Source organism: Nothoprocta perdicaria, unplaced genomic scaffold (assembly GCF_003342845.1).
Source record: "Nothoprocta perdicaria isolate Ctin4 unplaced genomic scaffold, notPer1 scaffold_89, whole genome shotgun sequence".
NCBI classification, from domain to species: domain Eukaryota; kingdom Metazoa; phylum Chordata; class Aves; order Tinamiformes; family Tinamidae; genus Nothoprocta; species Nothoprocta perdicaria.
This window is the reverse complement of record NW_020456187.1, coordinates 1,827,850-1,844,341: the sequence shown is the minus strand read 5'-3', so window position 1 is coordinate 1,844,341 and position 16,492 is coordinate 1,827,850. Positions and strand designations below refer to the sequence as shown.

General features: G+C 42.0%; 1 protein-coding gene across 1 annotated transcript in view; it reads right to left on the bottom strand.

Moving 5' to 3' along the window:
- Positions 1-9,614, bottom strand: part of MKLN1 (muskelin 1) — a 91,495-nt gene extending 81,881 nt beyond the window's left edge. The window contains exon 1 of the mRNA XM_026052455.1: positions 9,514-9,614. Within this exon, the coding sequence (XP_025908240.1) occupies positions 9,514-9,614 (101 nt within the window). The remainder of the gene's footprint in view (positions 1-9,513) is intronic.
- Positions 9,615-16,492: the final 6,878 nt, after the last annotated feature.

Genomic DNA, 16,492 nt, shown 5'->3' with positions numbered 1-16,492 from the left:
AAAAAAAAAAAACAGAAAGAATTTCTGTGAAAGTCATTGAAGCTACTGCTAATTTCAAACTATTTGGTTTGAGATGCTTAAAGAGCTATGTTTACCTACAGCTCTCCCATAAAGCAGTTTAAAGGGGAAAAAAAAGTTCTTTCAATTTTATAATAAAGTTTCTCTCTTCTGTTGGGAAAATTCTCTGCTTGAAATGAAATGAAGAAAAWCTAGTGAAGGGAATATATCAATTACTATGCAGTATAATGATACATTCAGGGATTTTTTGTTTTTGTCCTCCTAYCCTATCACATAACTTAATCCTATTATAAAGGACAAAGGAGAGGGGGACCTCTCTGCATAATATAGGAAATTTGAGGTAATTGTGTACATAAAAATGCAATTTTAAAATCCAGATTGTTTCAGCTTTATTAGCTTACTGCTCAAATTTGCTTCTACCTACTCGGTGGACTGAATTTCCCCCACACACATTTACKATAAATTAAAATTACTTCTGTCAAAAGAAAAAATAGCTAAGCAAGTGTGATCATATAAAAAYAAAGCATGCAATTTAGAAGACACTTTACAGAAATGAACTTAGATCACAGTTGATTGCACTGGACAATGAAACAGGTATTATTTTGTTCTGGTCTACAAATAGGGCCATTAAAAGCCACTTTCTCAATTATTTCATGCAATGATCTGTTTACCCCCCTTGCCAGTCTAATCCTTTAATACAGAAGGATGATGTTACAGACATTTCCAGGAATGCAAGTTAGAAAGCCCTCCTTTTAACTCCCACCCCTTAGTCAAGGGATTTCTGGTTTGTCAGTGCTTCCTCCAGACATGCCAGGACTTAATTTGGACTAAAACTGCAGCAGGAGAGTGAATTCCCAACCAGCTCTCGGAGGCCTGGTAAATAGCTGCTATTTCCGTAGCGCTCAATAACCTTAAATCAYAGATTAAACTTCTGACTGTATCACAGTACCAAGCAACCCAAATTGGAGCCACAAGAGTTTCCAGGTTCAGACAGGTAAAAAAACAGTATTAGGCCCACAGAAAAACCATCGGAGGGGAAAAATGAAGTCAAACATATCCACAAATATGGTAAACAGAGTGACTTCAAATATCAGAAGGCTGCAAACTTAACAGTCCCTCTCTGTTTAGGGATTATAGTTCAGATGCAATTTAATTGGTAAGAGCTTCTGAACCTTCCTGCTAGAAATCTGTTCTTCCCCCAGAGTTTTTCTACAGCAAGCTTTTGTTTTAAAATTAAGAATTGACCAAGATCTTGGTGATTAAGATCTTTTCCATGTACTTTCTTTTCCAAAGAGATTGACAGACATTAAGTTAAACAAATTCCTGGCTTAAAACAGCAAATACAGAAAAGACTGCTTCATCTAAATGTGCTATACTCCATTTCCTCCAATTTTGACTAGTCATTTTAAGAGTCTTTGGAAAAATTTCTTTTGCCTCTTTCTTTTTATATTTAATGCTCATTTCTATATTTCTAAACCACAAGGATATTTGAAAGTCAGTCTTTTTGATGATCAGCAAGGTATTACCACAAGCGACATGGTCTGAATGCAACTTAGGTGACGTTCCAGGAGGTTCACAGCAGAGAAATTAACCCTAGGTCTCATGGCAAGACTAAGACTAACACAAATTCTACCCTACATGTTCAGATGGGAGAAGAAAGAATGAAAAGGAGAAAAAAAAAAGAAAAGAGAGAGAGAGAGAGAGAGAGAGAGAGAGAGAGAGAGAGAGAGAGAGAGAGAGAGAGAGAGAGAGACATGGAAATTAAGTCTTCAGCTCACTGAAATCTGTATTCAATAGATAAATTCCAGAAGGTTTTACTCTGCTCTTAAGAAACCACCAGCCTTCGGCTACTTTATAACAAATTTCAGTTTTTATTTCTTTCAGGGAAAAGAGTTTTTTGAACTTCAAAGAGATTCCTACTTCCCATACTCATCAGAAAAGTCACTAAACCCATATACTTTGCAGACCTTCCAGAGCATTGGCAGACTAGCACCCTCCAGTACTTCATTGCTCTCACTTCCAAGAACTAGTTGAAAACATCATACAAAGCCACTCCAATATATTTCCAGCCTTACTCATCAACAATTCAGTTTTAAGAATCACATATCATATCACTACAGGAGGACCAATTTCCATTGCACAGAATTTGTACTTGAAAATAGCGACCATTTGAACTCAAGGACTGAGGCCTTCTTTTTCATGGCTAGTTTGTTAATAAACAGCACAGATAAGACAGAAGGCATGAAAGGAAAACAAAAGAAACACCCAAAGTTTTCCATAAAACACTCTAAATTACCAGTGATTCATTTCTAAAAATAAGTAAAAAACTTATTTGCTGCTATAATAACTTATAGTGTATATCCATTTTAGACTTGATCTTGCCTCAACTTCAAAATAAACCATAAACCAATTTAGCTTCCTGGGGARCGTACATTAGATCTATTTCCAATATGATCACATGAATCACTTCAGTGTTTGCATCCCTTATAAGCACACATTTCCTCCTCAAACAATCAAAGCTTATCCTGACATGCAGCACATTCTGGGATTACACTGAGAATGATTCCTCTCCTTTCTTTTACTCAAGAGCCAAACAAAGCTAGCATGGCTCAATTTTACAATTGATGTACCTTACCAAGCACATTTTAAAACCAGAAATACAGACTGAGAACAACTTTCTTATTTTAATTTCTGGTATAAACTCCATAAGTGCAGCATAAAAGACAAGTTTCATCACCACGATTTTCAAATTAAGATTTTSGCTTCTTGTAGTTATACACAAATCACAACAACCAGACCACAGAAAATACTTTTTTGTGTTAGTTCCACTCCTGCCCCAWTTCTGTGCTTTTAAACACAAAGGACATCTGTCTTCATAATTAATGGCTATATTTGCACAGACTACTTTAACATCACAGGACTATTCAAGATGAGTTGTCTCCGTTTGTATTTTGGAAGAGGATAAGCCTGTTGCAAGACAATTAGAGGAATGCAATAGCTAAGGTGAGTGCATCTCCCATGTTACATTTTAGAGGCTTAACAAGCTTTTTAAAAAAAAATAAAAAAAGAAGAAAATAGCCACATGGAAAAGTTTTTATGAAGGCCAGGAAGCAGCTTTACATCTTTCATGATTTCACAATGCAATGCCATAAAATAACCACTATTTCCACTCAAAAGAGAATCCACAGAAAATCAGCCTTAGTGGTTACACATAAAAATATAAATTCAAAGTGTAAGCCATAAACACATCTTGTCATATTTATCCATACCACTACTTCTCACTTGGTAAAAAGTTCACCCAAAAGGCCTATAAAAAGACTTAACTGTAATATTTCAGAGTTAGCTTTATGTTTAAAACAGATTTAAACTCTTCACAATAAGTTAATGTCAAGTATGGAACTTTTTCCATCAAAGTTCTAGAAAAAGAATCATCTTTACAGTATTAGCTTTACTCTCAAGTCTAAATGGTTTCTCACTAACAATTTAATGCTAATCATTGAATCAAAAAAAACCCCAAAATGTTGACCCTGGAAAAATCAAACATAAAAAAAGGCATATTATCCTGCTTTTAAGTGTTGGTAATGTAGAAAATTCTGTTTCAAACCAGAAACACCTCCCCCCTTTCCCTAAGGAACACCTTATTGAATAATTCCTAACTTGGGGCAATGTAAATAAATTCAAGATAAAGGGTACAATCCATCCCAACCCAACATTCCTTTCCCATTTGGCAGTTTTGGAGCAGCTTTTTAGAAGACCAAAAAAAAAAAAATTTAGGTTTAACAGCATCCTGTCATGGAAGAGAAGGGTGGGAACAACTCCCTGCTCAGAGGCCAAATCATCTAAYCCAAAATTTTCTCTTCCATTTTAACATTCTGTGTTAAAAGCATCCCTTTAGTAATACAAGTTTCAAAGTTAAAAGAAGCTAGTAARTTGTTATTTAAGTAGTTATTATAAGAACCAAATGCTGCTTAAACTAAGTAGTTACAGAAAAACATTTAAGAATATGGTTCTTATACTAACTAGAGCTTTGTTTTTCTTCAGACTGTCTCCCACAGCTTTAAGTAACATTATGAACCCTGTAGTCAGCCTGCRGAGAAAACCCAGAGTGGACTGAGGAAAACACAAGTAAACCAACAACAACCAATGCACAACTTTTATCCATTACAAAGACCGCAGCTTTTTCCAGGAATTACAGAATATGCTAGCAGAGTAGCAAGTTCTATTAACCCTAATTTGCTTTTGCAATTTTAATTCTGACATACTAAATGCTATTCTCAAATATAATGTTGAACTGCAATTTAAATTGATCCAGGAAATAATTTCTCAAAGATTATGCATACTGAGTTTCAAGCAACGGCTGCAACAACAGCTTTCTAACAGTGACTAACTGTTCAGCATCTTAAATGCTCCTTTCTCTCCTCCTAACAAAAACTAGAACATCATTGAATTCAGAATAGATTATTATAACCCAACCGTTCCTACAAAACCCTTYAGGCTCAAGTCAAAAAAGAAAAGCTACCTTCAATTTCTGAGCTTCATATTAACATGTTACTAAAACAAGTCGGATGTTTAGAACGTATCGATCTATACAGAAATTCTCGAAGAAATACTAAATATTTCATTTACCTTAACAGAAAAAAAATTAAATAGCATGACCAAGTCTGCAGATAAAGCTAACAGTGCCTTTCAACAGTGATGTTCTAAGAAAAGATAATTTTACAGAAGAAACTACATACTTTGCCATTTAGAAAAAAATAAAACAAGACTGTACATGCTGTTTTGTAATTCAACAACACCAGTAACACAAGGAAAATGTGTTGTTTGAAATAGCATTTTACTCATTAAAATTAAAATTAGCAAGCTTAATTAAGAATAGCTTCTTATTTCAAGATATAAAGCCATATATAGAACAAGCGATCCATGATCTGATGGTGTTAGCACCTATTAGAAAACTTTTGCATTCTTAATGTTCACCCCAAAACATCAATGCAGAAGAGGCTGAGCAATTAGATTAATATAGATTCCTCCAATTTCATCACACCAGGGAACTAAAGCAGATTAGCTGTTTATCTTCACCATAAGAGTGAAAACACTTGAGACAGGGGAAAAAAAAAAAAAACACATCTGTCCAAATCCTCCTAAATACCGACTACTTTAACTGGAACCTGAGGAAATTTATTCTCCTAGAATTGCATATGTGCACTTATCAGGAAGAAACTTCTATTAGGAGCTATCACACTCCTAATGCCAGTGCATGGCATAAACAAGTTGGTAAATTTTGTGACAGCAGCCACCTTCTTCACTTTCTCAACTTCCCTCTGATATCAGGGAAGCAAACAGTATTACTTAAGTATTCAACCCATAACTTACTTTTGCTTTAGAGGTGTTTAGGCTTGGAAGTACTCAATTTCAGGCTTCACAGAAAAATTCTAGACTACAAAAGCAATGGAGACAGGGGAAGATGCCTGTCAGGACAGCAGGWTTTCCAGAACCATCCAGAAAAGCCACATGACCAAAAAACTACTTTCCACARGGCTCGGAAAAGGAAGATGCACAATTGTCTTCAACTATTGGTACCTGCTGATAATCGTCGGACCTAAGAACATCTTTGTACAGCCAAAGAGAAAAAGTTAGAGTAAAACAAGCTATTTAGTTAAAATAAAACACTAGAGTAAAATACTAACAACCTTCCCAGAAGAAAAGGTAGATGAAGCTTCGTAATTGCCAAAAAAAAGTGAAGCTGAGGCTCTGCAATAATACATAGATGACAAGTTAGACTGGGTAAAAGCTTACTGTCCTGTCCTCCTAATTAAAAAAAAAAAAAAAAAAAAAAAAAANAAAAAACCCACGCACTATGAACATACACTGCTTTCTTTGAAAGGGTACCAATCATCTGTAATTGGCAGATTTTTTTTTTTAAATCAATTTCACCTCTCCAGGTTTAATGGAAACAGAAAAGAGACAAAAACGCATAAGTTGGAAACATAAATCAACAAGGTCTTCTTTGTGTCGGTATGTTTTCTAGAAAGAAAACAGAGTACCAGGTAAGACAAAGTGGAAAAACACAGGATTACTAGAATAACTGTGCACAGCAAAATAGATAAAAGCATAAAAAGGGACTGCAGTGAGAAAGTGACTATCAACCATGAGGCTACTCATGAAACTCAATTAGCCTCAAAGCAAATCTTATTTTATATTTTATTAATGACCTCAGCAGAAGAAATAATTGCATAAAACTTCTAATCCTTCTCCATAAAGAAGGTCTCCATACAGGAAGACCTAAGCAGTAGAAATGGGGGAAAACTTCCTACCAAAGGTGTGTAACTAGCAAAATAAAAGAAGTTCTATGTATTTCTGAAGTAGGAATTCAACTGTCTGAAAGAGTAGCAGAAAGACCTGAGTGCATTAGCCAGCTACAAGATGAGTCACAATCTGATGCAACCACAAAAAAACAYGATCCTAGGATACAGTAATTCCACGTTTTCCGGCAAAAAGGGGTAAATGACTACTATTGTGCAGAGCACAATGCTTCATTTCTGTGTAAAAGTAATCATTTAAGCCAGAGCAGGCACAAAAAAAAAAAAAAACAGCTATTAAAAAAGACCAAGATATGAAGTGTTTCTCTCAGAATGCAGAGAAATAACTTTCACAAAATAAAGAAATAAAATATCAATTAAAAAAAACAGTTTAAACAGCTATTATATTACCATCTATAAATTATTTGTTTCCTTGTTGTCAAAAAAAAAATAAAATTAAAGAAAAACGACCAAGTTGGACAGGCTGGAGCCTCTCAGTTTGTTGTTGCCTCTGCTGAAGCAGAAGTGACTGCGGAAAAGCCAGATGTTCCAAGAACAAATTCACTCCTGGACCCATTTTTTCTCCAAAGGGTACAACTTTCCCCCAAAACACAGACCAAAGTCCATCTCATAATGAGACTGACTAGTTCTCTTCCACCCACGGAGTTTTTTGAAGTAAACAAAGTCCTGCTGCTAGTAGCCACAACCCAATGGAGGGCAACTCAGTTTGAAAACGAACAAACAGAAAAACCACAGCACACTAGAGCTATTTTTTGGCAAATTCAAGGACAATCTTCATATCACATTTGGAAGGGTCTTTGCAAATGTACAAGTGATTATAGCAGCAGTAAAACAACAAGAACTTGGGTTCAGCACTAGCTAATCCTCCAGCACTGCCATCAAACAAAACAGAAAGCATGCTAAGGTTCATTAGAAAACAAAAAAAAAAAAAAAAAGGGTCTGTATTTAAAGGGAAACTGACATTTTTAAGGTGTACTATTGATTCCAAGCCAGAAAACTCTGAAAAATTATTATTTTATGATAAACAATATTTAATAGGTGACTTTACTGTGTTCTGTGCGTTAGAACAGAACACAAGTGCCAGGATCAGTTTTCAGATCCCCCTGAAGAGCAGGGATGAAAAATTTGTATTTGATAGTTTTGTTTTACATTTGGAGCCATACAATTACTTAAGAAGCGAGTTTAAATCACATTTAGCTGACATTGAACACGACTAATCTATTCTGTTCCTCTTCCAAAAACCATTTTGCTAGCAATAGCACAGCAACAGTAAGCAACGATGAGCAACAACATTAGAGTAGTATCTCTGCATATATTATGCAGGAATCTGTTTTCCACTTAAAGGTGGAAGTGGTTTCTTTCTACTTACTCTTATAAACACCTTTATTTAAACTATGTGTGACCAGAATTCCCAATATTCCTTCAGAAAAGTGTAATTTTGATCTGGATATTGAAGACCAGGAAAACTTTTTCAGCATTTGTATATTCATCCTGTAGCACACTATAGACATTTACCAGCAGTTTCAAGGATTTCCATCAGTWCTTCCTTCCCCCAATCTTCTCACTACACATCTCCTATATTTTTTATTTCTTCTTTTGAGAATCTAACCTTATGCCTCAACTTAGGACCTTTCCTTTCCATTTCACATCACAGCTAAGTTCTCTTTCAGAACACAGGAGATGGAAAAATTAGACATCAAGAAAAAAATAATAATAAAATGAAATAAATGCTTCTCAAGGGGCATTTGCAACATGACACTACCCACTATTTTCACTACAAGCCAGAAGAAAAAAAAAAAAAGCACATAARTATTAATAACAAAATTCCTTGGACTAAGGTCAGCATGAATATATATAACCCCATAGTGTTAATAACCACTCTATACCTGGAATTCATGAACACAGCTTAAAAACCTGCTCCAGTTATTGTTACTGCATGATGAGCACTTCCAAGCACAGTCTTTAAAAACAGCCACGTGCAAGGTCACACATTTGCCAAATGCCACCACGTTACAGGATGGGAATTTTATCAGGGAAGACATTAAGGACTTTGGGCAGCGCTGCAGGTATCGTGTCAACGTTAATTCCTCACAAGCCCACAGCAAAAGGACTAACAGGAGTCTCAAAAAGAAATACTAAAGAAAAAGACAGCTTTATCTATTTTTCCATATATATCTATTTTTCTATATATTCTATATTTCTCATCAGTGACATCAGTAAYGGACCTTTCAATGCACATTTTAATGTCATCTTGGAAACTGGAAACACCACTAAAAAAAACTATAAGAACARTCATAATTTTGAAAGAAATTCCTTATTGTGCAAGTTATTTTTTTCAATAAGGAAAATGGATGCCTCAATTATCACCGGAGAGCAGCAGAGAGATCAGGTTCTTTTCAGTAACCAACCAAGCAAAAGTATTGAGAGACGCAGCAATTACAAGCTGCAACTAGGGAAACTTCCAGCAAAGTTTTACATCCTATCAGGTTATGGAGATAAACCGTGAAATTAAAAAAATAAATAGATAAATAAATAAARAAAAGAAAGAAAGGAACTTTCCCACTTGTTGGAATAAACCTTTAGGTCTACAAAGGGGTGTCAAATTCAAGGCCACTCGCCACCAGACTGGGTCTGTGAGGACTGAGGGGTCCAGACAGCGCATTCCCAACAAAAGGATACAGCAGAAAACAAGGATAACGTGGATAAAATTGGGAGTAATCCCCAGCACGTGTTTGGTCTGCAGACTGGGGGTGCAGGGGGTGCAAAGTCCCCTCCGTAGARCCCTGCTCTAAAACCACGGGTCAACCCCCAAAAACAGGTCAGCACCCCCCAACACACACAGAAACGTGTCTTTTTTTCTYTCAAAAAAACACCAAATCCGCCCCAAACTTAGGGGCCTCTCCCCTAAAACGCCGGGATGGGGGAGGGGAGTCACCAACACATTCCTCATTCCCTCAAGTGACCTTGGCGAGCCGCCCCTCCCCCACACACGCTCCCTATACCCCCTATCAAAAACACCCACGGGCCGCCCCTCCCCCACACCCCACGGGCCGCCCCTCCCCCACTCGCCCGCCCCTGAGGCCCCGCGGCGGCCCCCAACCGACAACGCCGCGAGGGCGGCGCGGCCCGAAGCGGCGCGGCCCGAAGCGGCGGCACGCGCGGGCCCCGCCGCACTCACTCGGGCAGGTAGGTGGAGGAGAAGCTGCTCCAGCGGTGCAGGGTGTAGCCGAGCACGCGGCTCTCGCCGCCACCCGCCGGCCCCGCCGCCGCCGCCGCCATCTTGTTGTCACCCGCGCCCGCCGCGGCGCCGGCAGCGAGCGCGGGGCGGGGACCGGCTCTTAAAGGGGCCGCGCCGGCGCCGTGAGGGGGGCGGTTGGGGCGCGCGGGACGCGGGCACCCGTGGGGTGTGGGGAATGTGTCTCTGTGGGGGGAGAGCCCCATGGGAGGCGAGTTAGGTGCCCCGTGGGTCGTGGGTGACCCCCGGGCGCAGTGTGTGKGGGGGGGGAAGGTCACTCGTGGGGTGCTTAGGCCCCACGGAGKTCGCGCTGTGGGGTACAAGGAGTGTCTTGTGTCACCCGTGGGGTTTTGGGCGATTTTTACGCAATTTCTGGCACCCCCAGAGCTTTTCCTCCCGATTTCTGCCCCGCAGGGAAGTTTCTTCTCCTTCCGCCCTTCACGCCAGGCTAGGAGGCACCGGATCAGCACTTACGGATCCGCTCCTGGAATTTGTTTTTTGGAAGGGAATAATCCCTCCTATCTATCTCCAAGGCGGATTAAAGCAATTAAATATGAACACTATAATAATATAAATGGCAGGAAAGGAAGAAAGAAGAYGTAAAATTAAAATATCTTCCATTTTGCTCTCTTTTTACCCAGGAGTTTGCAGGGCAGTGATTCCTGCTTGGCTGCATCCATGCAGGGATTTAGCAGCCACTCCAATGGCAAGTGGTTGGGAACACTAGAATTAGAATATTTTTTTCCCTTGTTTCTTTTTCTTTTCCCCCGTTTCCCATGTTTCCTGCATCCTCTTATCCATCCTTACCGGGAAAGCTGGTGTTTTTAGACAGGTATCTCCAGGAGGGATTTTTCTGCTTTATTACTATTATTCCTAATTTTTATATTTTAAGGGTACCTATGTAAGGGACATGGTCTCAACCAAGGCAAGGTGAACAGGGATAAGGAAAGTTTTGGACGTGGCCTCCAAGGTGATATCTCGAGGCTGGGGAAAACTAAAAAAAAAAAACAAGTGAACAAACAAAAGTGGGTGGGAAATGAGAGAATAGGGACTTGTTAGCAGGCAGGACAGAGAGATGCCCGACGAGATTAAGTTAACTCAAGGGTTTTTATTTATTTGTTTGTTCATTTATTTTTCACTCGCTCCAGAGTAAGAAATGCTGYATCACCACCAGGAGCTGAGAGGAGCTCTTGGCGATGCCAAAATCCAGCCTGAAGGTTAAATTCCTGAAATTAGGATCATCTGGAGATCTCCAGATCCTCATAGAATATCCCAAGGAGAGGAGCTGGGCAGCAAGCAGCATGCAGAGGGGAACTCTGCACAGGAGGCTACTTCTAGCAGCACAGGAGGCTACTTCTAGCAGCACAGGAGGCTACTTCTAGCAGCACAGGTGGGTCCTGCTGTTGTTGTTATTATTAATTTTTGTTTGTTTGTTTTATTCAAGGCTGGCAGCTCAGCTTAATTCCCAAGTCTCCATCTGCAAAGCGACATGTCCCAACCAGTGCAAGAACGTGCACCCAAGTCACAAAATGCCATGGAAAGCACCCAAGAGGCTCCCATCCAGGCAGAAGAAATGGGATCACTTGGTACCCTGGGGCAATAGGCCCCATCCTGACCAAAACGGGATGCCTAGAGGCAGGATCTCAGGATGCTGATGAGATATTCCTAGCTTTATAGCAGGCTAAAAAATACTTGCCAGTCAGCACCCCTTTTCCCTTTCCTCCTGCACAGAGTGGGAACGCTTGCAGGATTTCTCTGAAAATGGATGCCCCAAGAGGATGCTCCATCCTGCGTTTCAGATGCAAAATGTGCCTGGGAATTCAATAGTTGCTGTAGTGCCATAATTGCACGTTTTGCGGAGTACTTAATCGCAGTGGCTGGAGCTCTTGTGATGGGGCTTGGACTCCTTCTGCCGCGTTATTTTAAAGACCTTTCCGTTAAACGCCACTTACCTTCACATGTTAAGATTAGTTCATTTTGTCATTCAGCCCTCGCCAAAGGTAGCCTCAAACTGTGGTCTCGATGGAAGGTAGACACCTTGGGTGCTCTCCCTTTGAGATGATGCAGCCTATTGCTCCATGGGCCACATCATCCTGTTGAGATCTATGGATCTTCTTTTCCCAGCTCTGGAGGATGCTCTGGGGCTGGGAAGACAGCTGAGCACACATCACCTCCTTTGCTCATCACCATCCCCTTGAGCACCCCATAGACCCAAGGTTGGCCTCTCCTCTATAAACCTCATTCTGCACTTGGGTTTCCCCATCTGGAGAATGGAGCTCTCTGCTTAATTGCCTATTTTGTAATGAGTCAAGCATGATAATTAGCTGAGATTTGAGTAATGCTTCACAGAATAGGAGTGCTGAGCAGCATTGCTGTCAGCAGCACAGTGGGGAAGGAAGGACTCAACCTCGTATTCAAAGCAGCAGTGTCATGGTCCCCTCTAAGTTCATTGTACCCGYTGGCTGCTCTGCTGACAGCAGAGGACTTGTGTTGAGTGCTGGGAAGAAGAGGATGCCAAGGAGAACCGGGAGCTGCTTGTGATCCCAGAGCAGAGCTGTGAGAACAACCCAATGGTCTTTGCTAAAGGGAAACGTGGAACCAAGATGAGCAGCAGATCTAGAATTGTGCATTAAGGGTCTATATCCCTTTCTGTAAAATAAATATTGAAGGACAACCAACTTGAAGACACAGAAGAGCATCAGGGAAGGTTTGTTCRTGTGGATTTATTGCCCACGCACAGCACAGCAGGACCCACCATGTAGAGACCCATCCAGTCCCRCAGTCCTGACCTAAAAGACTATTTTAGATCAAAATCTCACATCTYTTATGTTTAAAATTCTGCAAATTATGTTAGGGATGACCTTTGTGGCCTTCTCATGTCCGTTGGTTGTAATTTTTGAGATTTCAGCTGTTTCTCCTTAAAATTAGACATGTAAGAGATGCCTGGGTTAATCGCTTGCCTCTCGGAGCAGTGCTTTTGCTCTCTTGTGTTYCTATCTGCTTAATTTAGAGCAAATGCCCAAGAGTGGTGCAATTAAGAAAAAAATCTTGGGCTTAAGCTCTTGATGTTTTCAAGTGACCAGCAAACCTTTCAGCATCGGCTTGTTTATACCACAACTGCAACAACCCTGCTTGTGACTCACTGCTAATTATGCTCCAGGATCACACACGAAAGCTCTTAACCTCTTCTTGCCATATCTGAAAAGTGAGTCAACTGTCAGCGTGCCCCAGGGTGCTGCTGCAGTGGGAAAATATTATTTCCCCATTTTAAGGTCCCTTATGGGGCCTGAAGTCATGTAGGCACCAAGTTTCCAGTATTTCACCCCAAGAGCTGTCCTGGTGCTATGGGGCAGTGACTGGTGTTGGGGACAATCTATACATCCCCCTGGCCAGCCCTCTGCAGCAGGAGCTGTGGGTGGGACAAGGAGGTTTCTCCCCAGCTTGGAAGGGGGTTTGGGAGTTGTATGAGGAGATGGAGTGGGGGATCTACAGCACTTTCATCAGCTGTTCCTGCTCACTGTGGCTGTGCTGGGGCAGCACCAGGCTGCTCATGGTTCCAGGTTCCAAGAAGCCGGTCCCGCCATAGAGTGAGCATCGAGTTGCTCTTGGCCCAAGGGTCACACCAGGTGGAGTCACAAAGCCTAGCCAAGATGCTCCTTAGTCACAGAATCACAGAATRGTTGAGGTTGGAAGGGACCTCTAGAGATCATCTAGTCCAACCTTCCTGCTCCAGCAGGGACACCCAGAGCACGGGGCACAGGGTGGCATCAGGTGGGTTTTGAAGACCTCTAGAGAAGTCATTCCCGCACATGCCCTGGCCTTTCAGCTCTTTGCTAAAGTTCAGGTTCCTCATGTCCCTTACGATGAATCCAGCCCCACCAGTGTCTGGAGCCAGAAGCACTCAGTGTTTGTATTTGGAAAGGTCTCCAGCATCCATTTCCATTTTTAAGCAATGGAAAAAYGGAGATAGCAGGGACCTTGGGAAGGAGGTGAGGAAATCAGAAGAAAAGCAGTGCTGGAGATTCTCCCCTAGCAATTCTGACCTGGTTTCCAAATAAAGGAAGAGGAAAAGAAGTGCGCAACATAAATCTTTGACTCTCTGAAGAACAATGAAGGAATGAATGTTAAACCACAGAGTTATGAAGAACGGATAGACAGAGTTTTCTATCAGTCTATAAAACAGTGGGACCACAGAAAAGACAATATATCAAATCAATCCTGAAATATTTAATCCCATGCCTCATAAAGCCTTTTTTTAAAACTTATTTTCTTTTGGCCTGGATCTGAAATTCATCACACAGGTCGGCCAGAACAATTAAGAGCTCCTTTCCAATGACTAAGCAGGGTCTCCATTCATATCAGGCAAACTTGATCACGTCTACAAAGGTCTCCATGGCTCTACTGGAACAGCTGCTCCACAGACCTGAACCCCCTGCACTCATCTGCTTTCCCCAACCTCAGTCTCTGCAGAAATCTCCAGCATGGAGGTGGGGAAGCAAGAAATATGAAGCATAAGTCACCCAAGCCTTGCAGCAACGTTTGCCTGGAACCTGCTCAGCACAGCCACGTGTGGGGTGGCCACATAGGAGACCAAGGCTGCTCCTCCAGAACCCCCCGAGATTGCCCAAAGACCCCACAGAAAAATTCACTGCTCCTTGAGACCTTGGGGAGGGTTGTGTTGATGTTCCTCAACCCATCCTTGGCTCGTGCTCTTGTCCTGCAGGACGTCAAGCCCAGCAGTGATCTCTGCTGGCTTCCCGTCAGCAGAGAGGTCTTCTGCAAGCAGGTGGCCACCAGCCATGGTCAGCATCCCAAGGGATGCCAATGAAGGCCACAAAGCCAGGGAAAACGGCCTTTCTGCACCTGTGCATGGCCTGAATCCATTGCGGCCATCCCTTAGAGCCCTAGACCCCGTTACGGTCATTTCCCTCYCCGCTTCCCTGGCGTGCTTGGGAAAGGGACACTGTAATTAAAGTCCGAATCTCATTATAGCTCTGAAAGTGCCTGGCTTTCTGAGCATCCAATTATCACAGGCGCCACGTAACACCAGCCAGGACATGGCTTGCGGTTTTGATTTGGGTTTTCTTTTTTTTTTTTTTTGTATTTGGAATTATTTTTGTTCAATCTACAAATATGGTGTGAAATCACATTTTCTGGAGGATGCTGAAAAATCCAAGAGGGGGACTTTGCAAGGCTTCTGCCTGCTCCACTCGCCAAAATACCAATTTATACTGAAAGGAAGTGGRGACAGGATGCAGAGGCATCCCGGGAAGCGGCATGGAGCAGGATGGCAACAGGACCAAGCAAGCCATGGGACGGGGGACATGGTGCTTCATGCCTCAGTTTACTGCAATTTCCTACTGGAAGGAAATTCTAGTGTTTCCCTCCTAAATTTCCTACGCTGCCAACTTGGGGGAAAAAGTGCTAGTTAAGCGCAAAATACTCTTAATGCTTATTCTTTTTTTTTTCTCTTGTAGCGCAGGGTGTCTGGCATACATTGCACTTATGTAACGTTACTTAGCACTTACTCGGCACTTCACGTCTTTAACTAATTACACACAGTCGAGCCATTTACCAGCATGAACGGAAAAGCATCCAGTAGTGGCTGATSCTGAAACTCTGGACCCGTTTCCAGATTCCTCCAAGAGCAAGACTGGCGCAAGATGTGAAACAAGTAAGAAAGGCCAAACAAACAAATAAATGCATTAAAAGAGAGGGGGGAAATAAACAAGTAATGTGGCCGTAGCTAAGGGCTTGCAGCATAAAATAGCACCTTGAATTTTATCATGGGATCAAACAGTGGGAAAGTTGGGGGGCAGCCCCCGTGACGCACGCTTGAAATTCCCCTCCTTGCAATTGAGCACATTCCCATGCACCTCGACTTTAAAAAAAGTAAAAAATAAAGACAATTTTTAGCGCTAGCAATTAAAAGCGCCACCGTTTACATTTTAATTAGCTCTTTCACTGTGGCTAGCTCAGCTGCTTTCCGCCAGAATTGGATGCACTAGGAAACAAGGCAGTGTTAAGTGCTGCTGGTTCTGGGTACCTGGTAGCCTGGCYCTGCTGCAGGCTCACGGGTAGGAGAGGGAGCAGGGAGGCAACGTGCATGGAAAACTCCACGCAGCTTTTCTTCCCGGTGGCACTTCTCCGTGGGAGTGCAGGAAAGGAAGTTTGTTTTGGAAGCGAGAAAAGTAAAGCGAGGTTTTGTTCCCRGCGAGTACCAAGAGAAGCAGTATCTGTGCAGCTGGAAGCGCTTGTACACCCCGGCAGGGAGCATATTTCCAGCCACAAAATGCCAGGTACGCTTCTCCATCCTGGAAACGCTTCAGAAGTCGTACCAAACCAGGGACTAAAGTGCAGTTTCTGCCTGTCCATGGCTTGCATTGACAGAATTGTATTTCAGCTCAGTGTCATCTGCAAACGTTGACTTTGCGGAGCAAAAGACCGGGRAAATTTCACCATGGTGCCAATGGGGCAAATACCTTCAGGGTCAGCGTGAGAATTTGCCTCTTTTTGGAAAGGTCTTCCCAAGTGACTYGGTTGTCTCTTTCCCTGTGCCTTCCTCAAGGCTTTTTTTTCTGGGATGCTGGGAATGTCAAAAGCCTTGCAAAGTCCTCTGAGCTCTCTCTGACCTTGTCTTTGCCTTGATTTCTCTCTTTTGAAGCACTAACTACAGAGCTCCTTGGCATGGAAGGGTGCAAGGAGAAGGCCCTCAAAGAACCACCTGCCCCCAAGAAAAAGAAAGAACCAACTTGTCCCCGWGTTTGGAGAAAAAGGCAAATCTCTGCAATTTGGAAGAGAAGAGAGCACCCGGGTTTGAGTGAAAATGTGACAGGCTCCTCCTTTCTCCCTTAACCATCTCTAGCAGGATGGTTCAAAAGGGAGCCCAGACCAGCCAYGCACCACCCGTTGCAGATGCACC